Source organism: Oryzias latipes, chromosome 3, assembly GCF_002234675.1.
Source record: "Oryzias latipes chromosome 3, ASM223467v1".
Classification (NCBI taxonomy): domain Eukaryota; kingdom Metazoa; phylum Chordata; class Actinopteri; order Beloniformes; family Adrianichthyidae; genus Oryzias; species Oryzias latipes.
Genome location: NC_019861.2, coordinates 4,578,819 through 4,605,421, shown reverse-complemented (window position 1 = coordinate 4,605,421; position 26,603 = coordinate 4,578,819). Strand labels below are relative to the sequence as shown.

The window sequence follows — 26,603 nt, the reverse complement described above, 5'->3', positions numbered from 1 at the left end:
GTAACCCAGTGACGAAGTCTAATGCGAGGTGGGACCAAGGGCGCTCGGCGATGCGCAGAGGGTGGAGGAGGCCGGCGGGAGGTGAATTGGAGGACTTGGATCTGGCACACACCGTACAGGCGGCGATGAACTCCCTGGTATCCTGCTCCATGGAAGGCCAGAAAAACCTGCGTTTTATGAGATTAAGAGTCCTTTGGACGCCCCCATGACAGGATACCCGGGACGTGTGCCCCCACACCAGGACATCCGAACGGAGTGAGGAAGGAACGTACAGAGTGTTAGCGGGGGGACGAGGATGGTCGGGTTCTTCACCTTGGGCCTGCTGGACACTAGTCTCGACATCCCAGGTGAGGTTACCAATGACACATGTTGGGAGAATGATGGGGACCGCCTCAGGATGATCGTGGGTGCTGAATATGCGTGAGAGGGCATCAGGTTTTACATTGCGACTACCGGGACGATATGTGATGGTGAAAGTGAAGCGATTGAAGAAAAGACACCAACGGGCCTGACGAGAGTTAAGGCGTTTAGCCATTCGGAGATAAGCGAGATTTTTGTGGTCTGTCCAAACAATGAAGGGATGCTCAGCCCCCTCAAGCCAATGACGCCACTCTTCCAGCGCGAGCTTAATGGCAAGGAGTTCGCGGTTGCCCACGTCATAATTTTGTTCCGCGGGGGACAGTTTACGCGAGAAGAAGGCGCATGGCTTGAGTTTGCCTGTGGTGTCTTCACGTTGGGAAAGGAAGGCTCAGACCCCAGAATCTGAGGCATCAACCTCTACGATAAATTGACGTCGCGGGTCGGGCTGTATAAGAATGGGAGCGGTGATGAACATTCTCTTTAGGGTTTCAAAGGCAGTTTGAGCCTCTGGGCTCCAAATAAACGGTTGATTGATGGACGTGAGTTTGGTTGAGAGGGGCGGCGAGACTGCTATAGTTCCAAATGAACCTACGGTAAAAATTAGCTAAACCAAGGAAACGTTGCAATTGTTTACGTGAGCTGGGAGTCTCCCAGTTAGCGACTGCGGAGACTTTTGCCGGATCAGGACAGATGTTGCCAGCTTCAATAATAAAACCGAGAAAGGAAACGGTGGAGACATGGAATTCACACTTCTCGGCTTTAACAAAAAGTTGGTTCTCTAGGAGACGTCCGAGAAACTGGCGTACGTGGAAGGTGTGGAGTTCAGGATTGGGTGAATAAAAGAGAATGTCGTCGAGATAGACAAAAACAAATCTATTAAGGAAGTCACGGAGGACGTCATTGACTAGGTGTTGGAAGACTGCTGGGGCGTTAGTGAGCCCAAAGGGCATCACCAAATATTCAAAATGCCCAAGCGGGGTGTTAAACGCAGTCTTCCATTTGTCCCCCTCCTTCATGCGAACCAGGTGATACGCGTTCCGGAGATCCAATTTCGAAAAAACACGCGCTTCTTGAACAGAGTCTAAGGCCGAGCTGATGAGTGGCAGGGAGTATTTGTTTTTAACAGTGATTTGGTTTAACTCACTGTAGTCGATGCAAGGGCGGGGGGGAGCCAGTTTAGCTCGTGCTGGTTTGCGGCGCCTTCCGTCCGTGAAACCCAGGTTCGACTCCAGGCTGCTCCCTGTTCCCTTCTCTACCTCTGCCGGTTCCAAGCCCGGTTAGAGAAGGTTGCGTCAGGAAGGGCATCCGGCGTAAAACATTGCCAAATTTACCATGCGACTTGTTCGCTGTGGCGACCCCTGATGGGAGAAGCCGAAAGTGGAAGCAGTCGATGCAAGGGCGCAGAGTCTTGTCCTTCTTCTGGACGAAGAAAAACCCCACTCCGACGGGAGAGGATGAGGGGCGAATATGACCAAAGGCGAGAGACTCGTGAATGTATTTCTCCATAGAGAGCTTTTCTGTGTCATAGTTTGAGTTTGTTGTGTCTTGTTTTTCGTTTTAGTTCTTGTTCTGTCTTGTTTGGTTCTGTTTCCTGTTTTATTTTGAAAGGTTTCCTGTCATGTCTTGTTTCTTGAGTTTACTTCCTTTGGTCCCCATTCTGCCCTGATCCTGTTCACCTGTGTCTTGTCTGCCCTGTCTGTATTTAAGTCTTGTCTCTGCCTTCCTCCTGTGCTGGTCCATTACCTTTTGTCATGGTGTTCATGTCTCCATGTTTCTAGTCACGCTCACGTTCCATGTTTCTAGCCACGCCACAGTAAGTTTTGTTTTCTTTGTGATCCTGCTCGGCAGCGCCTTTTGTTTGTTTGTTATTAAACCCCCTTGTCCTTGAACCGTGTGCCTCCGTCTCTACATCTGGGTCCTACCGGCTCTCAAGCCAACCCCTCACCGTGACATTCTGGACCGGAAAGATTAAATAAATGGCCCTTGGGAAGGGTGGCGCCGTTTAATAGCTCGATGGAGCAGTTGCAAGTCGGTGAGCGGGTAAGGCACCCGCCTTACTTTTGCTAAAAACAGCCTTGAGGTCGTGATAACAAGGGGGTACCCTGGAGAGGTCGATTTCTTCTGGAGTGGAATACTGATCAGGGGGAACTGCGGGGATGGCGGAGTGGAGGCAGTTGGCGAGACAGCGAGGGCTCCAGTTGGTGATGTGATGGTTCACCCAGTCGAACTGAGGGTTGTGACGGCGTAGCCATGGAAATCCTAGAATGACAGGAGACTGAAAGGATTGCGTAATATAGAATTGGGTGACTTCATGGTGATTGCCGGAGGTGATGAGATGCACAAGCTTGGTCCGGTGGGTGATGCGTGTGAGTAGCTGGCCAGCCAGGCCTGCCGCTTTGACAGGGTGATCCAGCGGTTCAATGGGGAGACTGAGCTTGGAAACCAGTAGACAGTCAATAAAACTCTGTTCAGCTCCAGAGTCAATGAGAGCTCGACATTCATGTGTGTGAGATTGATGACTTAATTTGACAGGTACATAAAGGAAATTACTTTCCTGATTAGCAGTATGAGAACCCTCCCGCGGCCTGTCTTCTAACGGGGGGCTCTTGAGTTTAAACGCAGCATGCATTGTTGTTCATGGTGACCAGATTGACCACAAGAAAAACAGGTACCCTCCTCCTTGCGTCTGCGTCGCTCCTCAGGGGTGAGCTGGGAATGACCGATCTGCACCGTTCCCGAAGCCGCACATCCGACTGTAGGGCCGCAGATCATAGATGATCTTTGATTTGGTCGTTCAACGACTGGTAAAAAAATCCCTTTAAGGGCGATGTTTGGCCAACCAGCCTCTACCGCTAGGATACGAAAGTCAATGAGGTGATCACTTACAGATCGGCTGCGTTGTTTTAACCCTAGAAGGCGGCGAGTAGACTCCTCTGCTTTCCAGGGTTGGTCAAAGACCAGGCGAAACTCCCAGATGAAGCGTTCAAAAGGCACTTGGAAAATGGGGTTAGCTGATAAGGGGGAGGGCTCCAAGGAATCAGTTCAACTGTGGGACGCTTGCAGATGAAGTAGCCAGGTGGGGGACAAGGGCTTAAAACTTTTTTTTTTTTTTTTTTTTTTTTTTTTTTTTTTCTCAACTTGTCCTGTCCAACAGCTAGGCAGACAGATGAGAGCTGAGGGCCTCTTGGGTTGGACATATTTTACTTTAACAAGAGGGGTTATTAATCTTCAGACAAACCAAAGGTATGTCTGAATAAACCCCTTTTGTAATTGAGGCCAAACTTTATTAATTTCAAACATGTCTGAAAATCTTTGGTGTTGGACCGGACGGAAAAAGAAAGAGGGGAAGAAGAAAGAGGGACGTTAGAGAGAGGGGGGGTAGGGGGTGATAATAGGAGGGGAAGGGGGATAAGACCATGAAGCAGCATAAAGCAACAAGTTTACTGGTTGTTAATCATTATGGTAAGGTTCAAATGTAAAAAAAAAACAAAAAAAAAAAGGGCGGAGCCTGTCCACACACACACTCAAATGTTATAAACACACCTGTTAGTTGCAAAAATGTCCACCTGTCGACATGTACACAAAACAGATAGTGTTCACACGCATACTTATGCCTTAAAACCAACTAGTGTGAAATATTTCAGTCATTCAGTCTGTTGAGCTGACACCTGTGCTCAGGTGAGTGTTTATGTTCTTCTAAAATGGATGGTGGAACGTGAAAAGAAGGAGGGAGAGTGCCCAGCCATCCCCACCCCAAGACCCCCACCGCACCAGCAGCGGCAGCCGGATTCCCCCCAACACCACACGGGAACCGGCAGGGAACAACCGCCGCCCGGGCGACCAAGCCCGCCACCCAGGCCAGGGCCAGCAGGGCCGCCGCAAGGCCCCCAGAGCCAGAGAGCAGGGAGGCACGGAGGGAAAGAGGGCGCCGCCCCAGCCCAACCAGGAGAGCAGCCCCCCCGCCGCGCCGGGAGAACCCAACGCAGGGCCCCACCGGAGAAGGACGCCCACAGCCCCAGACGAGCACCCCACCACCACCCAGGAGTTCCGGGCATCCCCCCGCCCCAACCCCAGGTACGGGCCAGGACCCCCCAAGGGAGACCCACTCCGCACTCCAGGCAGCCATCCGCCCGGCCAACGGTTGGTCCAGGGAGGAGCGAGGCAGGGGCCCGCCGCCCCCGCCCAGGAGGGGGGAACCCCGGGGAAAAAAGAGGGCCCACAAGGGGTGTTGTAAATATGGCCCGACCAGGCTCGGCCACAGTTGGAAATTTGGCGGGGCCCAGCACTCAGGAGCAAGGACCAGAACCCACCCCCCAGGGACACGAACACCCCCGGCTCAGATGTAATGTGAACCCCCCCACCGCGCGGAGAGAGCACCGCCGGGCCCAGGAAGCCAGCACCCCGGGGACACAGCCGCCGTTGCAAAGGGGCCCGTACCCCCCACCAGGGAAGAGGCAGGGGACAGATGGTCCTAGGTCCCACCTTCCTTGCAAAATGTGTGTGCGTGTATGTGTGTTTGAGAGAGTGTGTGTGTGCATGTGTGTGTGTTTATGTTGGGATGTATATATTGAGGGGGGAGGGGTGTGTGTACTAAGGGGGGTGCGGTTAAAATTGGCGGGTAGGGCACTAAGGGGACGTCTCCTGATTACTCACAGTGACGTCCCCTCACCCTCCCCACCAAGGGGCCCTAAATGTCTAAGGTGCGGTTAAAATTGGCGGGTAGGGTGCTAGGAGGACATCCGCTGCTTGCTGGCAGTGATGTCCAAGCACCCCCCCTACCAAGGGCCCTACATGTCTAAGGTGCAAATAAAACCGAAAGAGGGGGGGCCCACTCCATACGGCAACCACAGGAGGGGGGTCATTGCCTAGTAAACCCCCCCCCCCAAGGCTCATCGCAGGCTAAGCCCCCCACCCCCTCACCCTATTATGAGGTTATATGAGGAAGGGGGTAAGTTGGGGACAGATGATAGACTGTCCCCCGGTGGTCAAACAGCCGTCCCCCGCCCCCCCCCCCCAGCAAGGGGGCCAGGCCCACCCAGCCCCGGGGCCCCACCCCCGGAGGCGCAGACACCCCAGGCCCAGCACCACCACCCCCACACAGAGAGAGGGGAGCCAGAAAGCGCCGGCCCCCCCCGGAGCAAGCCCAGGCCCCCACCCCCAAACGCCGGCCCTAGAAGAGCTCTGGTCAGGCCTCGACGGGACCGAGGCAGCCAACCGGCCGGGGAAACCGCCGATGGCCTCAGCGGAGACCCCGACCCGTCAACCCCCCCTGCCCCGTACCAATAGTGCCCCCCCCCCCTCCCCCAGAATGCCCCCCCACAGGACAGGGCCGACAAGACCCCCACCCCACCCCACCCCCAGACCCCGCAGCCGAAGCGGATGACACCCAGAGCGACCGGGGGCCCCAAGAGGGTTGTCCCGTCCCGCCCCAGAGCCAGGGAAGGGCCGATCCCAGCCCCAGGTGTAGACGGGAAGCCCATCCAGCGCCGCTGGGCCCCCCCCCCCCGAGCAGCGCCCCCCGCCAACCCCCCCAGCACAGGCAAAGGGACCACCCCCCCAAGCCAAGCCAGACCACCACCCCACCCCCCCCACCACGCACCCCCACACCCAAGCCCAGAGGACCACGCAGCGCCCCAGGCCGCCCCACCCAGGCGCCGGACCCGACCCCCCGACCAACGGAGCCCCCACCACCCCCGGCCAGGCACCGGAGGCCCCGACCCCCACCCCGGCCCACGGCAGAAGGGCAAGGAGCAGCGACGACCATGCCCCCCCCACCCCCTAAGTCACGGAGTTAGCTATGGGAGACCAGAGAGACCGAATTCTTTCAAAGTTACTTGAACTTTGGGCTGACATTTTTTCCAAGCTGATATGATCAAGCAGCAGATTTCTGTGTTGACTTATATTTATATTTTTTTTGCTTTTCCAATTTATTAAAATAGTTTTTTTAGCAATGCAAAGAGTTATGAAAATGATAGAGCCTAATCCTCCTTCTACATCGATGGCACTCATGTCACCAAGCACACAAAGTGACGGTGAAGCTGTGATTGAAACCTTAAGCCAGACTGATAGATCGGCACATACCTGCTGCCAGAGAGCCTGGACAGGCGTGCAGAACCATAGTGCATGCATGTAATTGTCGGGTAGATTACTGTCACAGTGCTGACAAATGTCTGAGTTACTGAGACCCATCTTGAACATCCTCTGTCCAGTGTAGTAAATTCTGTGAAGAGTTTTGAAATGGATTAGCTGCAGATTTGGATTTTTTGTCATTTTAAAGGTGTTTAGACAAAGTTCTGACCAAAAACTTTCATCTGTGCTGATGCTCAAATCCGCATCCCATTTTGTTGTCGGAAGTGAAATATTGTTATCTAAATTACATAAAAGTTTGTATATTTTGGAGAGAGTTTTATTCATTGAGAAATTGATCAGAGTGGTAACTACATCTGGTAGCTTTAAATCGTTGTCTCTGTATTTAAACTTTTTAGTAATAATTGATTTAAGTTGCTGATATTCCAAGAAGTTATATATTCCATGTTTGTCTTGAAGTTCCTGGGGAGTTATGAATCTTCTATCAATAATTATGTGCTCTAGTTGTTTTATGCCCCCTGCTTGCCAAGCTGGGAAGTGGATAATTTTTTTGTTTATGAGGATGTCTGGGTTGTTCCAGATGGGTGTCATTTTGCACGGTTGAATTGATGATTTTGATATTTTGAGAAATTCCCACCAGGCTGTTAAAGTGGCATTTATATTAATACTTTTGAAACAATCCTGTTTTTTAACTATTTGACTAATAAATGGAAGATCTGACAGGTTGATCTTTCCACATAACGCCTGTTCCAAGTCTAACCATGAGTTGGTTTCTGGATTATTTTTTAACCATTTTAAGATGTATTGTAATCTATTTGCAAGAAAGTAATTGTGGAAGTTAGGTAATTCTAATCCTCCACAGCTTTTTGCAGATTTTAAAGTTTTTAGACTAATTCTTGCAGGTTTATTGTTCCATAGAAAGCTTGATATGGATGAGTCTAATGTTTTGAACCATTTTAATGGCGGTTGTGTGGGAATCATTGAGAAGAGATAATTAACTTTGGGTAAGATTTTCATTTTAACCGTGGCTACCTTGCCCATAAGGGACAAAGGCAGGTTGGTCCAGCGTGTTAGGTCGTCCTGTATGTTTTTCAGTAATGGGGTGTAGTTTAGCAGCACCAGTTCTGATATTTTGGGGGAAAAATAAATACCTAGATATTTTATATTGCCTGATTTAACTGGTATTGTGAGTCCTTGCTCCGCATTACTGTTCAGTGGTAATAAAACAGATTTATTCCAATTAATGGAATAGTCTGATATAGAAGAGAATTCATTAATGATTGTTGCCGTTTCATTTACAGAATGTATATTACTTAAAAACAGTAATATGTCATCTGCATAGAGACTAATTTTATGATGGCTGTGTTTGGTTTTAATTCCTTTAATACTCTCATTCTGTCTTATTGCTGCAGCTAGAGGCTCGATAAATATTGCAAAAAGCGAGGGAGACTGCGACTGCTCTGCCATGTAGCAAATTGGCGCCCCTGGGTCCAGCTGCATGCGCTCCTGCTGGAAATGTGTGACGAAAAGGGGGAGGGCTCCAAGGAATCAGTTCAACTGTGGGACGCTTGCAGATGAAGTGGTCAGGTGGGGGACAAGGGCTTAAAACTTTTTTTAAAGTCAGTCATATGGTGACATTCTATCACCTAAATTTTAATAAAGGCATAAAAAATCATGTGTTTTTCAGGGTTAATTTTTTGTAAAATCCCCAAATAAAACTGGGAACACAAAACAATGTTGTCACTAAGGTGACAGTTGGTTTAGTCGACGAACTTGTTGCCGTCGTGAGGACATTTATGCTAAATGGCAAAAACATCTGAAATATGGACAAAAAAGGTCAAAGCCATCTGGTGCCTAATTTAGTTCGAAAAGAAGAGAAAAGGAGAAAAGAAACAAAGAAAAGCATATGTCCTCACAGCTAGATGCATGTTTTCCAATGCTACCTGGCCCTGCAACAACAACGTTGCTGATGAAAACTTTCTTTTGGTCGATGACCAAAACTGAAGTAGGCCCAAATGTTGCAAATGACGTCATTGTTTATTTTTTAAGATTTTCTTATTAAACGTTAGCTCTGCCTTAACTTGTAACATTAGTTATGATTGGTGTGTCTGTTTGCTCTGCTGTAACACAAAGGTTTTGTTGTGTTTTGTTGTTGTATAATTAGTTCATAAATGTTAAATGAGCTGTGATGGTAGCCTGCTGCTGCCGCCGCTGCCGCTGCCATAACATAAATAACTTCAGATTGGCCATTACTTTAATGATCATTTCTGGCAGCCTAAATGTTTACAGCGGACGTCCAGGATCCGACTAACGGTGAAGGCAGGAGCGCCGTCGATGACCCGGGCGGGTGGTGGGGAAGTGGACGGCGGGCAAAGTGGACTTTCCTGAAAGGGCTTGATGTTTGAGATATGGAACGAGGGGTGTACCTTTAAAGACGCCGGGAGCCGCAGTCTGACACAGGTTGGGTTAATGATTCTCTCAATAGTATATGGACCAATATACCGGGGCGCCAGTTTACGAGAGGTAGATTGCAGAGGTATATTCTTGGAGGAAAGCCAGACTTTTTGACCGGGTTGGTAGTCGGGACCCGCTCTCCTGCGACGGTTGGCGATCCGACAATTACTGTCCCGTGTGCGCAGGAGAGCGGCTTTGGCCTGGCGCCAAACGTGTTGGAGGTGGTGTTGCACAGAAGGGATGGCCAAATCTAGTTCATGAGAGGGGAACAGAGGGGGAGAATAACCGAGAGAGGCTTCAAATGGCGACATACCGGTGGCAGCGGAGGGATGGTTGTTATGTGCGTACTCAATCCAAACGAGGAACTTGGACCAACTGGAAGGGTTTTGGGCCGCCAGACAACGGAGTGCGGCCTCCAACTCCTGATTTGCTCGTTCAGCTTGGCCACTAGACTGGGGGTGGTATCCCGAGGTCAGGCTTACGGTGGCGCCAAGAGCAGAGCAAAAAGAACGCCAGACCTGGGACATGAACTGGGGACCCCGGTCCGAAACAATGTCTATGGGTATCCCGTGATACCTGAAGACCTGGTGAACTAGAACGTCAGCCATTTCGGTGGCCGTAGGAAGTTTAAGTAGGGGAATGAACTGAACGGCTTTGGAAAAACGATCGATTATGGTGAGAATAACTGTGTTACCTTGGGAAGGTGGTAACCCAGTGACGAAGTCTAATGCGAGGTGGGACCAAGGGAGCTCGGCGATGCGCAGAGGGTGGAGGAGGCCGGCGGGAGGTGAATTGGAGGACTTGGATCTGGCACACACCGTACAGGTGACCAAAGGCGAGAGACTCGTGAATGTATTTCTCCATAGAGAGCTTTTCTGTGTCATAGTTTGAGTTTGTTGTGTCTTGTTTTTCGTTTTAGTTCTTGTTCTGTCTTGTTTGGTTCTGTTTCCTGTTTTATTTTGAAAGGTTTCCTGTCATGTCTTGTTTCTTGAGTTTACTTCCTTTGGTCCCCATTCTGCCCTGATCCTGTTCACCTGTGTCTTGTCTGCCCTGTCTGTATTTAAGTCTTGTCTCTGCCTTCCTCCTGTGCTGGTCCATTACCTTTTGTCATGGTGTTCATGTCTCCATGTTTCTAGTCACGCTCACGTTCCATGTTTCTAGCCACGCCACAGTAAGTTTTGTTTTCTTTGTGATCCTGCTCGGCAGCGCCTTTTGTTTGTTTGTTATTAAACCCCCTTGTCCTTGAACCGTGTGCCTCCGTCTCTACATCTGGGTCCTACCGGCTCTCAAGCCAACCCCTCACCGTGACATTCTGGACCGGAAAGATTAAATAAATGGCCCTTGGGAAGGGTGGCGCCGTTTAATAGCTCGATGGAGCAGTTGCAAGTCGGTGAGCGGGTAAGGCACCCGCCTTACTTTTGCTAAAAACAGCCTTGAGGTCGTGATAACAAGGGGGTACCCTGGAGAGGTCGATTTCTTCTGGAGTGGAATACTGATCAGGGGGAACTGCGGGGATGGCGGAGTGGAGGCAGTTGGCGAGACAGCGAGGGCTCCAGTTGGTGATGTGATGGTTCACCCAGTCGAACTGAGGGTTGTGACGGCGTAGCCATGGAAATCCTAGAATGACAGGAGACTGAAAGGATTGCGTAATATAGAATTGGGTGACTTCATGGTGATTGCCGGAGGTGATGAGATGCACAAGCTTGGTCCGGTGGGTGATGCGTGTGAGTAGCTGGCCAGCCAGGCCTGCCGCTTTGACAGGGTGATCCAGCGGTTCAATGGGGAGACTGAGCTTGGAAACCAGTAGACAGTCAATAAAACTCTGTTCAGCTCCAGAGTCAATGAGAGCTCGACATTCATGTGTGTGAGATTGATGACTTAATTTGACAGGTACATAAAGGAAATTACTTTCCTGATTAGCAGTATGAGAACCCTCCCGCGGCCTGTCTTCTAACGGGGGGCTCTTGAGTTTAAACGCAGCATGCATTGTTGTTCATGGTGACCAGATTGACCACAAGAAAAACAGGTACCCTCCTCCTTGCGTCTGCGTCGCTCCTCAGGGGTGAGCTGGGAATGACCGATCTGCACCGTTCCCGAAGCCGCATATCCGACTTTAGGGCCGCAGATCATAGATGATCTTTGATTTGGTCGTTCAATGACTGGTAAAAAAATCCCTTTAAGGGCGATGTTCGGCCAACCAGCCTCTACCGCTAGGATACGAAAGTCAATGAGGTGATCACTTACAGATCGGCTGCGTTGTTTTAACCCTAGAAGGCGGCGAGTAGACTCCTCTGCTTTCCAGGGTTGGTCAAAGACCAGGCGAAACTCCCAGATGAAGCGTTCAAAAGGCACTTGGAAAATGGGGTTAGCTGATAAATAGGCTTGGGCCCATTGAAGGGCTTTACCTCGTAAGGAGTTAACTAGCGCAATTTTACAGTGGTCTGCGTGGTAATACCGCGGGGCCTGCTGAAAAATTAACTGACACTGCAGCAAAAAAACACCACATGCGCTTACATCACCATGGAAGGGCTCTGGTTGCAGACAAAAGTTTTCCTGAGTCCATAACGTGGTGGCTTGGTGGGAGCTCCCAGCTGCGGAGGCTGAGGGAGTTGAGCTGGCGTTAGTTGACTGCTGGCTGGTTAGTTCAACTAGAGCTTGAGAGATGCAATCCAAGCAGTGAAACAGATCTTGCTGCGCAGATGCCATCTGGTGGAGAGTTTCAGTTTGACGGCTGAGGGCTGTGCCTTGATGCGTGACGGCGAGGCGGAGTCTTTCCGGGTCAGCTGGGTCTGGGTGCTGGCCAGTTTGTTCTGTCTTGACGTCATAGACGTGGCAGACCCAGTTGCTGAAACCCCGAAGTAAACTTTCGACCAGAAATAGTTTGCAAAGAGGTTTTGATTCTCCTGGGGGTTTACAGAGTCTCCAAGAGAGCGTAGCTTGAATAATCTTCGGATGAAGATCTGATGTCCCAGGAGTGCGGCGGAGCGTGGAACCTGAGGAGCATAGCGTGGGGGGAGCCGAGGACGGCGGAACCAACTTGAGGTCGAGCAGGACGCAGAGGACGGCGGGATCAACGTGGAGTGAGGCGTGGGCGCCGAGGACGGCGGGACCAGCGTGGAACGTGGAGAGGAGCTCTGCCGCGGGAACCAGCGTGACCAGTGGGAGATGAACCTGAAGGTGAGCACAAGCGAGGTAAGTAATGTGACTTGACTAGGTTTAGAAGATACTAAAAGGCCAGACATAAGCACCGGAGTGAGTATAACAAACTGGCGCTGGATACTCGAGAGGAGAACCCTTATGAATGCAGGCAGGAGATGAGGAGATGCAGGACAGCTGGATCCAATTAGCAGAGCAGGAGCAGGAGTGCTGGGAGGGGGAGGTGGCTGACACAGGCACCGTGACAAGGCTAGAAAGATTAGGTTTTAGTTTGTGTTTTCTGTTCTTAGTGTATTGGTGCTGCAGTTGTATTTATTTTAGCGTGTTATTTGTGTGATAAAAGCTTTGTACTTTATAATATTGATTTTATATTATTTATTTAATATTGTGTTTGATTTAATATTTTCCTACCTGACTGTATTATTGCCATGCTTATGGTCTTTTATTTTTATGTTCTGATAATTGTTATAATGCGGTGCAGAATTGTGATAAACATCTTTTGTATCAATTTCTTAATTTCAATGACAATAAAACATGTCAGTTGACATGGACAAAGTTCTGATGTGACTCTATGGGGGGGGGGTCTCCCCCGGGGAGTAATTCAGGGTAGAACCGCCACTGGTCGGGTAAATCTGTGCATTAACCTCCTACAGCCACGAGGAGGCACAGGAGTTTGGAGAGGGAACAGGTGAGTAATGGCCAACAAGAGGACAGTTATTTATGGAGTTTATTGTGGCTTCCTGCTTTCAAGATGGAGTAGTCTATGAGTTAGTGGTGATCGACTAAACACTTTCCTTTTATCTGCACCATATGCACACTTATATCTGCAAAAGTTCAGATGTTTGTTTTCGTGGGAGAAACGCAGACACACTGATGAGGCCAACTCTAAGTTGATGTCATGAAATGGGCGGTTCCCACAAGGAGCGAAAGGCGGAGCTTCAGAGATCTAGTCATCTTACTCCTGGGTTTGAAAAGCACTTACAAAAGTAACTAATATTTCATTAAAAATGTGTTCTTTAATGTGCTTTGATGTGTCAAAGGCAATATATTCATGTATATGGATATAGTTTCCTCTGAAAGGCTTAAGAAGATCAATATGTAAGCTCTTTAATATAAACGTTCTAACAAGTAAGCAGTTGGACGGCTTTTTCCATTTAGTAACTTGACAATTGTTGCTTTATATTTGTCTGTGGCTCATTCATTGCTTCTTGCCTAATCTTTTTACATCATACGGTTGTTCCACTCTGAAGACAGATTGTTTTCACACTAGCTGCGCTTGTATGGACAAAAGTAATCAGAATAAACTCTAAATTAGAGTAAAAATGTGTCATGTAAACACACTGTTTGGGAAACTCTGCCCCAATCAGACACATTCAGATCAAAATGTCCTTCCTATCTGATGTTTATGATCAGACTAGCAGCAAAATTGTTGTATGTAAAATCATAAAACATGTCTCGAAGTTGGACTTTTATTCAAAATGAAAAGTAATAACTAAAGAATGATCAATTACTTGTACAGTGATCCCTTGCTATAACGCGGTTTACTTTTCACGGTTTCGCTACTTCACGGATTTGCATCGTGCATTGTATTCTGCAATCTGATGGGCTAAAAAGTCACTCTGCTTCTTCTCTACCTGTGCGTCAATAATGTTGCAGTTTAAAGTGTACAGGTATGTAAAACAGCTTGCCAAATTAACATTACGTACGTGCAAATTCTCTTACAATTTCGAGTTTCTCTAAAACCCATAGAAAAAAGAGCGACAACAACTGCCTATCACTATGTTCTTCTCCCGAACAAACACAGCTGCACCGCGGGCTTCAAAAGAAGAAAACACTGCAGAGCGGAGTCAGGATGCAGCGGCTCAGTCTGTAGAGCAGTGAAATACACCTGAGTTACTATTTGTCCCACTGTACTTTGTATTTTTTTTATAATCATTTTAAATTTTCTCCCGTTCAATCCAATTACTCGGGTCGCGGTGGGCGGGGCTTATCTCCGCGATTTGAAGCCTTCTGTTCACATCGATGATTAAACTTATTTGACAGTAAAGTACAGAAGTTATTTGTTGAAAAAAAACATTTCAAAAGTACCTTTATTTTTTTTTTAAATGCTTGAGCCTGTAAAATGGTCTGTTCTTTCTTTTCAATGTATAATAGAGTATTTAATTGTATGATAATTGTAAGAAAAAAATAAAGGTTTCTACTTCACGGATTTTGCCTATCACGGGTTCTTTTCGGAACGTAGCCCCCGCGAAAAATAAGGGTTTACTGTAATTAAAGACAATCAATCCCTTGTTGGGCAGTTTTTTTGTGTGTGTGGGGGGGGGGAGAGATTTGGCGGTTTTTAGATGACTTTTGGGCTGAAAACCGTGACTATTTGGCAACCCTGGAGCTCCAGTGTTTTGCCCATGGCGCCAAATGACCTAGAACCGTCTTATGGAGTGATATTTCTGCCACCACCTGGCACAAAAATCTTTCTAACTTGCACACAAAACCTTTCTAAGTTGCAGGTGAAAATATTAAATATTTGCTTTTCAATAATTTATTATTCTGCTTTGATATATATTTTTTTACTTAAAAACATTTTTTTTGCTTTCAAAAACTTTTTTTTTTATTTCAAAAACTTTTTTTGCGTTTGCAAAACACATTTTTTTACGTGCGTTGTGTCAAATCTCGCTTTTGTCCTATCTTTGATTTTGCCGACCACTTTGAGCGCGACTTAGCGTGATATGACTGCCACTGGCATTGCCAAAAAGAAATTCGCATGCGTTGTGTGTCATCTCACTTTTTTTCCTATCTTTGAATTCTTTAAATTAAGTTTCAGTTTGGCGTGACCAAGCTGCCATCAAACAGCTGCTGATTGGTCCAGATTCTAACCAATCAAGTGTCTCTGTGTCATACTGACGGTACTCTGAGGCAGACATGGACTTTGTGTTGGTTCTGTTCGTACGGGGTTCTGCCGTTTTCAACCATTCTGGCCCGTTTCTCTCAGAGTTAAACCCAGACGGAGCAGCAAGGCAGCTAAAATCAAACAGAGTTTTGTATTTATTTATGTCTGTGTAGAGACCAACGTGTTTAAAACGTCTGCAGCAGAAAAAAAAACGCCCGAGCTCCGACTCCGTCCAGCCGGAAGAAGTTAAACTTTTTAATATTTGTATCTGAACTATTGTTTTATTTTAATCAATAATTATTGAAATATTAAGAGAAAATAGCATTTTTGATGGCTAATATTTTTGAACTTTGGACAAACGCTCACAAGTTCTAAAACATGAGACACTGTGAAAATGAACATAAAGTTAAAAATGCTTCTTCTGTTAAATACATTGAGTCTCATGTGGTGAGCCATCATTCTTTTGATTATTACTGCTGGTCATCTGATCCCAAACACGTGTGCAGCATAAAATAATGTGCTTTAAATCTTTTATTGTTTTGTTTTAACGAACAGACCTCAAAGAAAATCACACTTTTCACTAATAATTTGCTCTGCAGGATTCACAGATCAAACAGACGTGTTGATTTAATGTCAGCAGATAAACTTTACAGTTTCAGGAGATCCTCAGCCATAAATTCACAAATCTGACTTCATAAAAATGAACCAATGCTAAAAAAAAAAAAAAAGAAAGTATGAATTATTATGAATTATTAAAAAAAATGAAAACGTCTTCATCCAAAAAGACAGAAATTAGGGTAAAAATAGCTGGTTCAGCCTCTGAGCCTCGGCAGCAGACACCATGTTAGATTCATATGGCAATTTTATTGGTTAGAATCTGGACCAATCAAACCGAACTCAGCAAAGATAGGAAAAAAGTGAGATGACACACAACGTATGCGAATTTCTTTTTGGCGATGCCAGTGGCAGCCATGTCACGCTAAGTCGCGCTCAAAGTGGTCAGCAAAATCAAAAATAGGACAAAGGCAAGATTTGACACAACGCACGTAAAAAAATGTGTTTTGCAAACGCAAAAAACGTTTTCGAAAGCAAAAAAAAACGTTTGAGGTCAAAAAATAAGTTTTTGAAAGCAAAAAAAAAAATTAAGCAAAAAAAAAATATCAAAGCAGATTAATAAATCTTTGAAAAGCAAATATTTAATATTTTCAACTGCATCTTGGAAAGTTTTGAGTGCAACGTGGTGGCAGAAATATCACTCCATACAACCGTCTCTGTATAATCGGCTTCCCCGGCAGGCCGCTCTAGTTGTTGCAGATCTATGCTGAAAGTCGAGCCGCCAGTGAAACTCGAAAGTGAAAGTTAAAAAAAAAAAAAAAAGAGGTCGGCGCGGCGTCGCGGTCATGAGCTCAGAGACGTTTAACGCGCTTCTGCTGGACATTTCAAACCAGCTGAGGGAAGAAGACCTGAGCAAGATGAAGTTCCTGGTTCGAGACCATGTCGGCAAACGAGATCTGGAGAGGATAGCGAGCGGCCACGGCCTGTTTCAGGCCCTGGCGGAGAGGGGCCACCTGGGCCCCGAAAACCTGGACTTCCTGATCGGCGTCCTGCAGGGCATCCCCCGGGTGGACCTCTCCGAGAAGCTGCAGCAGTTCGCGGGCTCGGAAAGAGCCGCCAACGGAGGTCCGAGCGAGGAGGAGACAGGTACCGAACCTGAGCCGGAACCGCCTGTCTGACACTGTGCCTCCAGGGGGCGCTGTTGCCCCCGAGCTGTGGAACAGAGCGGAACCGAACCTGCAACTCCACCATAGAAGTCTTCACATTTCACAGAACTATTGGACATTTATGAAATAGTAGTGAAACAAAATTACAAAAAAGATTTTTTCCGTCAATTGAAAGATTACCGGATTTCCTGCACTATGAGACGCACAAAGAGCACAAATGTTTTTCCAAAAAAACGGTTTTAGGATCCAAAGCAGCTTATTATATGTGCATTAAATTAAGATACAACAAATACTGAAACACAACAGCCAATCCCGTTACAAATGACCAAATCTAGAATAGCGAAAGCGGAGACACAGCTTCTACCAGAAGAGGACGTTAAGGTTGTTACGATACGCTAAAACCTCAGTTTGGTTCAAAGGCTCGGTTCGGTACATTTCAGTTCAGTGCTGCTGTTTTACAAATCTGCCTGATATAAACTGCTATTTTATGAACTATTATTTTATCGTTATTTATTGTGTGTGTTTTGCTGCCGGACACCTGAATTTCTCCCTTGGGAGATTAATAAAATTTTTTTAGTATTAACATGTTTTATTGTTATTTTGAGAAAAACAAACAGAAACAGTAGAAGAAAAAAAACATTAAAAAAATTAAAATAAAATAAAAACAAGAACATTTCCAGTACAACAAAGTCACAGCACGGAGGCAACACATCAGCTAGTTACATACAACTAGTACATTACATAGATTATGTCATGGGGAACCTAGTCATTATTAGTTCAATCAGAGGACAACATTTGGACTGCCTTTATAAAGAATGTTGACTAGATCACCAGGAAGATGATCAAGCAGAGGCCTCCATAATTTATAAAAAGAATCAGAGTTGCCTTTTAAGAGGGCACTGAGGCGTTCAAAAAAGTTTTTATCGATCTATTTATTTTATGTATTTTTTCGGTACAAAAAACTAAGGCAGAAAAAAAATTACTTACAAAATGCATTTATTGGTTTAATATAACAATAAATAAAACTGACTTATGTCGGTGATCTGCTTTGTAAAATAAGGAAAACTATTAGCTGCCAGGAACCAAAAACTTTGGATACTCAACACTGGCCTGAAAAAAACATTTGAACTTGCACAAAGTTAATACAGTGGCGACCTGGGGGTTAGCCCCGCCTATAGCCACTAAGGCCGCATTTACACTGCATGGTTCAAGTGACCCAATTCCGATTTTTTCCTCTCATGTGGAACAGATCGGATATGACTGGTGAACGTGTAAGCAGGACAAAAGCGCATGGATTCCGCTTTTCTCAGATCGGACTCAGGCCTCATTCATATGTGGAAATAAATCGGATCCGAATCGGATACGTGCATTTGCGTGTGCCATGTAAGCAGACAAATCGGATATTCCCAAGTAAATGCGAGTCGTACGTCAGTGACGTCAACTCAGGATACCACCAACTGAGATCACATGACTTATTAAGGTGCTTTTGTGTGCTGGTTTTGCTGTTCGAGGACAGCTGAAGCCCCATCAGCGTGTTACCTTTCAGCCTCAGGCTTCAGACCGTAGTCGGAAAACGGCTGTTTTTTCCGGTCAGGACGCAAACGGTAACTAATCAAGCGGGACACCGTTGCTCTGGAACAGGCTAGAAGCCGTTTATTTCTTTGGATCAAACTGTTAGTACAGCACAACGTCTGCAAACACTTCCTCGTTCAAAACTCAGAGAGAGCACATAAGCCGGCCGAGCAGCCCTCCTTTTTCCTCTCCCGCGCATCCCCTCTCCTGCCTCATCCAGGAGCGCCCAAGGCCACGCCTCCTTCCGTCGCTGCATTGCCTCCATGACAACCGCAGTCACACAAAAGAAACACAACTAAAAGGGGAGGGTTTCGTAATGCTAAACGTTTGCCGTTTGGACCAACACGCATCTTCTAAATGTGCTTTTATTACTGTTATGATAATTATTGAGGGCCTGCTCGCTCATAATTTTTTAAATCCGTGCGGTCAGTGCTCAGGTCCGCAGAAGGCGGAAATGCTGCTACGTTACGTAGTCCTCAGAGCGTCTACGTTTGATAGTTTCAGCATTGTATAGTGTAAATGCAAAAATCAGATACGGGTCACTTTTATAAGATGATGTAAGCGGGTCATCAAAAAAATCGGATATAGTCAGAAAATCGGATTTGGGCACTAAGACCTGCAGTGTAAATGCGGCCTATGAGACATGGGAAGTATGAAATCTTGAATCCTTCATCATCACTGAGAGAGCTATGAAGAGAAGTTACATTTATGTTACGCTGTTCGTATTTGTACATAATAAATGAGTTTTAATGCCGGACAGGGGGATTAGCAATCGGCTTGTCCGTCTACCTCTCTGACACTGTTTGAGGCCGTGTGGAGTATGGGGCAAGAAGAACAGTCTTAGCAGCTAGTTCATTAGCAGCTCAGCTCTCGTTTCCCCGCTACGAGTGACAAAGCAGCTGAGTCTTTACAATGCTTATGCGGAAAAAAAAGAAAAAACTTACCGAAACGGTACATGAGTGAACCGAACTGAAACGGTCGTACCGAAACGGTTCGGTTCAACTACGTGTATCGTTGCACCCCTAGGGGACGTAATTTACAGCCAGGACCATAAATATTTGGACAGAGACACAGTCTTTCTAATTTAGTTTCTGTACATTACCACAGGGAATTTTAAATCAAACAACTCAGATGCCATTGAAGTGCAGACTTTCAGCTTTTATTCCATGGGCTGAACAAAAAGATTGCATAAAAATGTGAAAAACTAAAGCATTTTTTAAACACAATCCCTTCATTTCATGGGCTCCTAAGTAATTGGACAAATGAAATAACTGAAAACAAAATGGTCATTACAAATATTTGGTTGCAAACCCTTTGTTGGCAATGACAGCCTGAAGTCTTGAAGTCATGGACATCACCAGATGCTGGGTTTTCTCCTTCTGAATGCTCTGCCAGGCCTTTACTGCAGCGGCTTTCAGTTGCTGTTCGTTTGTGGGCCTTTCTGTCTGAAGTTTAGTCTTCAACAAGTGAAATGCGGCTCAATTGGGTTAAGATCAGGTGACTGACTTGGCCATTCAGGAATATTCTACTTCTTTGCTTTAATAAACTCCTGAGTTGCTTTGGCTGTATGTTTTGGGTCGCTGTCCATCTGGATTATGAAACGCCGCCCAATCAGTTTGGCTGCATTCACCTGGATCTGCGCAGACAGGGCTGCATTCACCTGGATCTGGGCAGACGTATGTCTCTGAACACCTCAGAATTCATTGGGCTGCTTCTGTCCTGTGTCACGTCATCAATAAACACTAGTGTCCCAGTGCCACTAGCAGCCATGCACGCCCAGACCATCACACTGCCTCCACCGTGTTTTACTGATGATGTAGTGTGCTTTGGATCAGGAGCTTCTCCACGCCTTCTCCATACTTTTCTCTTGCCATCATTCTGGTAGAGGTTGATTTTGGTTTCATCTGTCCAAAGAATGTTTTTCCAGAACTTTTTTAGATGCTTTTTAGCAAAGTCCAATCTAGCCTTCCTATTCTTGAGGCTTATGAGTGGTTTGCATCTTGCAATTTTTTTTTTCTGTTTTCTCAGCTTAATGATGGCTCCTTTCACCTGCATGGAGAGCTCCTTTGACTGCATGTTGTCTGTTCACAGCAAAATCTTCAAAATGCAAGCACGAGTCCTCTAATCAACTCCAGGCCTTTTACCTGCTTCACTCATAATGACATAACAAGGGTATTGCCCACACCTGCTCATGCAATAGCATGGAAGTCAATTGTCCAATTACTTAGGAGCCCATGAAATGAAGGGATTGTGTTTAAAAAATACTTTATTTTTTCACATTTTTATACTATCTTTTTGTTCAACCCATGGAATAAAAGCTGAAAGTCTGCACTTCAATGGCATCTGAGTTGTTTTATTTAAAATTCACGGTGGTAATGTACAGAAACTAAATTAGAAAGAATGTGTCTCTTTCCAAATATCTGACTGTAAAACCAATCATGTTTGACTTTTTAAATTTTTACTGTTTTCTTTATGTGGACATTATAAATAGATGAAACAGTTCAAAAGCCGTTTTTTTAATTGTATTACAACAATAGAAATTACAACAAGGTTTTCAGTTATAAGGGGTATTCCCTTTCCGTTAGCAGCTGCTCGCTTTCGTTAATAATAACTTTAAAAAATCCAACACGGTTGGTTTATATTACGTCCCTTTCTGTTCAAAGCCGTGTCTCCGCTTTGGTTGTTGTGTTTCTGCATTTAGTCATTTGTACTGGGATTTGTTGTTGTTGTATCCTGAATGTAAACGTGTCTTGCACCTAAAAGCAAAACACAGACACGCTGCCGAGGCCGACATGGGGATGATGCCATGAAATGGGCGGCACCCACAAAGGAGAGAAAGGCGGAGCCTCAGAGATAAAGTCGTGTTACTTCTACACAGGAAAATGATTTGTGAAAATAACTCATTTTATATTTTAAAAAATCGTTGCTGGTGTGCCAAATGTAATATATTATCATCTATATGGATATAGATTACTCTAAAAGCTAAGAAAAGCATTATATAGACCCTTTATGTCTGGTTGTGTCACTGATGTCGAACTGATTTTTGGATGAACATGAAATGTCTTGTTATTTTTTTACGTTACTATAACTTTGGAGTTACCACAGTTACCGTTTTTTTACGTGTCATAAAAACGGTTTGGTTGTAAATACGCTAACATGGCCATCGTGTAACGGTGTTGGACTGTGTTTCGACTGTGTTTGTGTTGCATGTGACTAACAAAGTTGGGACTAAATGTAGTCGCAGTAGCATTTTTCTCAGAACCTTTCAAACAAGGTTAGGGGTTACAGGTATTGTGAATATGCTAACGCGACTTCGCCCAACAGTAGCCGGATCCGGCTCCGGTAACCCCAAAAAGGATATAGCGGATATAGAAAGTGGGTGGACAGGCAAGCGCCACAAACGTTTAGCTTATTACAAACAAGTCAAAAGGTTAAACTGATGGACTCACCTTTGACTCTTTTGTCTCGCTTAATACGCCTTATAGTTCGGTGCGCCTCATATATGACGTAAAAATAGACCCTTCAGTGACGGTGCGCCTTTGCAATCCCTGTAGTGCAGAAAATATGGTAACCTTAAGGAAGTGAAAAACAAAGACAACAGTAAACAAACAACACACCACAGAAAACGATAGTAGAAATCAGGAAATTGTTTTTATGTAATTGATGAGTAAACATCTTTAAACCATATTTATAGGAAAATGAAATCTTTAAAAGGGTAACAGTTATTTTCATTTATTTTTTGTTTTATCTCTTTTTTAATTGAATATAATTAGTTGTTTTTCCAACGTCATTGGTCTGCAGTGTTCTCCAGCCAGGGTCTTCAGGAACTCTGTCCTGCATTTTGCCAAACCTTGTGTGCTCAGACACACCGGCCCTGGATGATCGCCATCTTCAGGCTTCTGAGCAACATGGAGAACGTACAGAACGATGTTCTCCAGGGTCGCTTAGTACTTTTCCTACCAGAGTTCTACCTGAACATCTGGGGCTTCATTTATAAACGTTGCATACGCACAAAAGAAGGCGTACGCCACTCTCTACGCAATAGTTGAGATTTATAAAAAGCAAACTTGACGGGAAAATGTGCGGTCCTTCACACAAGCTCTGACCCAGGCGTTCGCACAAAAACGGGGGAAATGAGAAACGGCGACACCGTCGGCAGATGGAAGAAACACGTGAAAGTGAAAATAACAATACTGCCTCTCATAAATAACATGAAGACTTCACAAAGCAAGTCTTACAATTAACAGCCTACACGAACACCCGTTTGATCGATCAGCAGTGAAACAAACAAAAAAAATCAAACAGAAATTACAACAGAAATTCAAATGAACACTTATTTGCAGAAAGAAAAGTGAAATATGTTCTGCAATATTGGCATGTTGTGCAATTCATCCTCATAAATAATATAGTTAACAGAACGAAATAAAGTATAAAACTGATATTCCCGTCAATGTGTCCGTCTGGCGGAGCAGATATAGGTGCGGACGGACGGACAGACGTACTAATTGTCCACTGGGAAAAGTTGTTTTCATAGTAAAACATTTCTTCATAAGCTATGGAATTATGGTATTCATGCATATGCCTTTAGTTTGTTTTATTTTTGATAAAACAATGTATGGCGTATGTCTCAACCATTCAGAAAGCAACAAGAAATTACATTTGCGCTGATCAATTTCGATGATTAATTAAATGGAGGGAAATAAAATGCCCCATCACAATGCGTAATGACGCACAATGGCTGATCTTGCGCTCTTAGAAGATGTGGCAAATGGAAGAATTCGGAGTGAACGCATCTTTAGACAGCAAGAAGACTTGCTGGCAAACGAGGACGAGTGGCTTATGAGCCGGTTCCCACTTCCTCGAGCCGTCCTGTTGGACCTCTGCGGGCTTTTGGGCCCGGCGTTACAGAAGAGCACTCGGAGGAACCACGCGTGTCACCCGGTGCATCTGGCGCTCCGGTGCCCCCCCCCCCCGCGCGGTGGCAGACACACTCTGGCGATGCAGCGCCAGACGTTTTTTTTGCCTCGACTTCGATGTCCGACCATTTCTTCTTTATTTCGGCCACGGTCCGAGGTTGTGAGGCTACAGCATTTGGCGTCTGCCACCGTTTGCCGCTCACGTGCCTTTTTGGCATTAGTAATGCCCACACTGTGCCCTCCAAACAACATTTTTCTCCTCTTTTCCACCTCGCCAACGATAAATTCTACTTCACATTGAGTGAAGTTACGTTTTTTTGAATTCCTCTCTGTGTTTGCCATGATTTCACAAGCCATGAATATTCATTTGTGGGCGTTTCACGGACTATTTATGGGCAACCATGGGCGTGTCATGAAGCCGCAAAAGCTGCGCTTCATTTAGAATCGGTTGTGATTTATTAAGGGAAAGATGCGTAGGATGTGCGTGCGCACGGTTTTATAAATCCGAATATTTCTGTGCGTACGCACGTCCTATGTTTCATCCGTACGCCACTTCTGACGCAAATCCTACGCAAAGTTTTATAAATGAGGCCCCAGGTAGGAGAAGACCTTTGTGCTCATGAGCCAAGTTAGGAATCATTTGGGGTCCTTTTAGTTATTGAGTTTCATCTTCAGAAAACTCTTCTCCTGTGGAACAACATTCTGAAGTCAATTCTGACCTTTTCATGAACCTTTCCAAAGCTTCCTCCTGTTTCTAACACCAGGTGTTGAAATTCAGCTCTGGCTGTCACATTTGGAGACAAACAAATTCAAAAAATGAACTGCTGTTTCTCCAAAACGTCAGCGTTTACACCAGGGGTCGGCAACCAGGGGCCACAGGGACAACAATACGCACTTGATCTGTCATCTGCTGATCTGTCATCGGTTGGAAAAAAAAAAGTCAGGTTGGAAAAATCATCTCTTCTCACTTGAAATCTTTTTTTCCCGCATGGCGCCATAAGGAAAGGGTCCGATCACGCAGCACTGTTATTGTGACCCCGCCCACCTATAGCCTATAAAAACAGCCTCATTTAAATTAATGCACGCCGTAGAAAAAAACAACGTTTGCCCAGTGAAAATATTGTAAAAATGCTGCTGTGAGATGACAGGTGGGGGGGACGTGAGGGGGCGAGTTAGTGGGGAGAGCGGGAAGCTGATCCACAAACTGTTGCAGACGTTCATGACTGCTTAGCTGTTTTTGGCGTCGCAGCAGCTGACATTCATGAAGTTAAGAGTTCAGTTTGCTAAATAATCACCCAAAAAAAGTCAGATTTCACCCAGACTTTCTGTCTGTTCTGACAAATGTCAAAAAAAAGTTTCAAATAAATACAGCTGATCGTCACTCCATTTACTGGTAAATATGTATTACTATAACTAGCAGACTAAGGAAAAAGTAAAAACATCTAATCTACGTCCAATAAACGCTCCATCACAGAATAACCTCGTGTTAAGTTACTCAGGCCCGGTCTCATAATGTAACAAGAGATGAATCAGTCAAAATCTGCTCATTTTTTAATGTTAATGGTTGTGAAGTTATTAGAACTATTGATGGAATTTTGTTCTGATGTATGCAATCCTATTGGTGTAGATATAACAGACCATAAAGCAGTGTACAATATTGTTATGAAAGCATTTTTTGAGGTATTTGACCTGCAGTTTGTGAATGAAATACAATTTCAGATACAGTGGAATTTTTTTGGTTTTGGTTTGTTTTAGAGTTGGCATTAAGGCCCGTTCACACCGGGACGAATTTCGCCGGCAATTTTCGCCGACGTTTAACGCCTCGTGACTAAACAAAGGGCACCAATGAGAGTGTGCACACCGACGCGAAAAAACGCCAGGCGTTAAAGCGTCAAAAAAAAAAAACGCCTCGGGTTCGTTTTTTTGGTTTGACGCGCGGCGTCAAAATCTATTCGACCAATGAGAACAGCGCTTTTGCACACGTGTCTGGAGCTTCTGAAGTTACAGTAAAACACAACTTGGGGGCGCTCAAACACAAAACTGCCTTTCTGAGCACACATACCAGCGAAGAAGATAGACGCCAAGTAGCGTCTACACAGCCGCGAAGAAATAATGACGGACATTCTAAATTATCCCCGAAAGTACCAGTTGGAGCTACTGATGCTTGAAATATTCATGTTTTCTTTGTATGATTCTGACAAGCGCGTAAATACTTGCTCTCTTCTTCTGAGTGAAAAGCGACTTTAAGAAGCTTAAAGTTGCGCAGCGCCACCTTGTGTACAGAAGTATTTCTGTTTACATTAAGCGCCATCTAATGTCAGGGAATGAAATTGCATGTTCGCTCGGCTCACCGTTAGCGAAAATCGCCTGGGTGTGAACACAAAAAACGTGGTGAAAAACGCTGGCGAATAACGCCTGGCGAATATTCGTCCGGGTGTGTACGGGGCTTTAGAGTTGGTGATGACAGTTGTTAAGGGGAACATTTGGAATTGGTTCCTCATGTCAGAAAGGTTGCTGACCCCTGGTTTACACCATGCAGGAGCATGATTGGAGCGCAGGAAAGTCTCTTTTCTGAATGAAGGTGCAGTCTTTAGGACCAGAGTCTGGTTTCTTTTTCATCCCCGACCATGCAGCTTCTGTTTGACCGAACGTCCACACTATGGGAAGAAGACGCAGGATGGTGGTCTTTATTTCTGATGTTTAAACCTGCACCTCTAACAACCTGTTCTGCTCCCTCAGCCAAGCTGAACATCGCCTCTGAGGTGATTTCAGAGAACCTGGGAAGGTATTGGCGTAAACTGGGCCGCAAACTGGGCCTGAGCGATGCCAAGCTGGAGTCTATTTCCAAACGGCACCCCACAGACCTGGAGGAAACGGCGGTGGAGCTCCTGAAGGAGTGGAGGAAAAGTCAGAGGGCTGAAGCCCAGACGGAGAAGCTGCTGAAAGCTTTGAGGGACTGTCAGTTCAATCTGACTGCTGATAAAGTGCAGGACAGACTGACAACCGAGGGGTTCTGATGAAGAGAAACCTGAGCTTTGTTGTACAAAAAAAAACTCTGGAAACTTGCTGAAATCAACAATAAAGGCTCTTATTTTGTTAAGATGAATAAACTCCAATTCTGAATCTGCACGTGTGCCCTGTGTTGCAGCCATAAACCCTACTTCCTTTCTGAGATAAAGATTTACTAATTTATTCTGACTCTGATTTTACAACGTCGATGACTTTTCAATAATAGAAGGAAACATCACTGGGAAAACAGTTATTTAAAACTGGCAGCAGTGGTTGTCAGGATGAATATGTAAAAAACACTTTATGTAAACAGCCTTACAGGCACACTGTAAATTTGTCATTTAATGTTTTTATTTACATACACAAACTGTCATTTAAAACTCTTTCTTGATAAAACTTACAAATACAGTTTGTACATTTGCTGTACTTTAATGTTATTTT

At 45.4% G+C, this 26,603-nt stretch overlaps 1 protein-coding gene across 1 annotated transcript; it reads left to right on the top strand.

The window, feature by feature from the left end:
- The first annotated feature begins 16,343 nt into the window (after nucleotides 1-16,343).
- Nucleotides 16,344-26,280, top strand: fadd (Fas associated via death domain). The gene is given in 2 exon segments (NM_001104787.1): nucleotides 16,344-16,645; nucleotides 25,893-26,280. Coding segments are annotated over 2 exon segments (579 nt in total). The 5' UTR covers nucleotide 16,344; the 3' UTR covers nucleotides 26,171-26,280.
- Nucleotides 26,281-26,603: the final 323 nt, after the last annotated feature.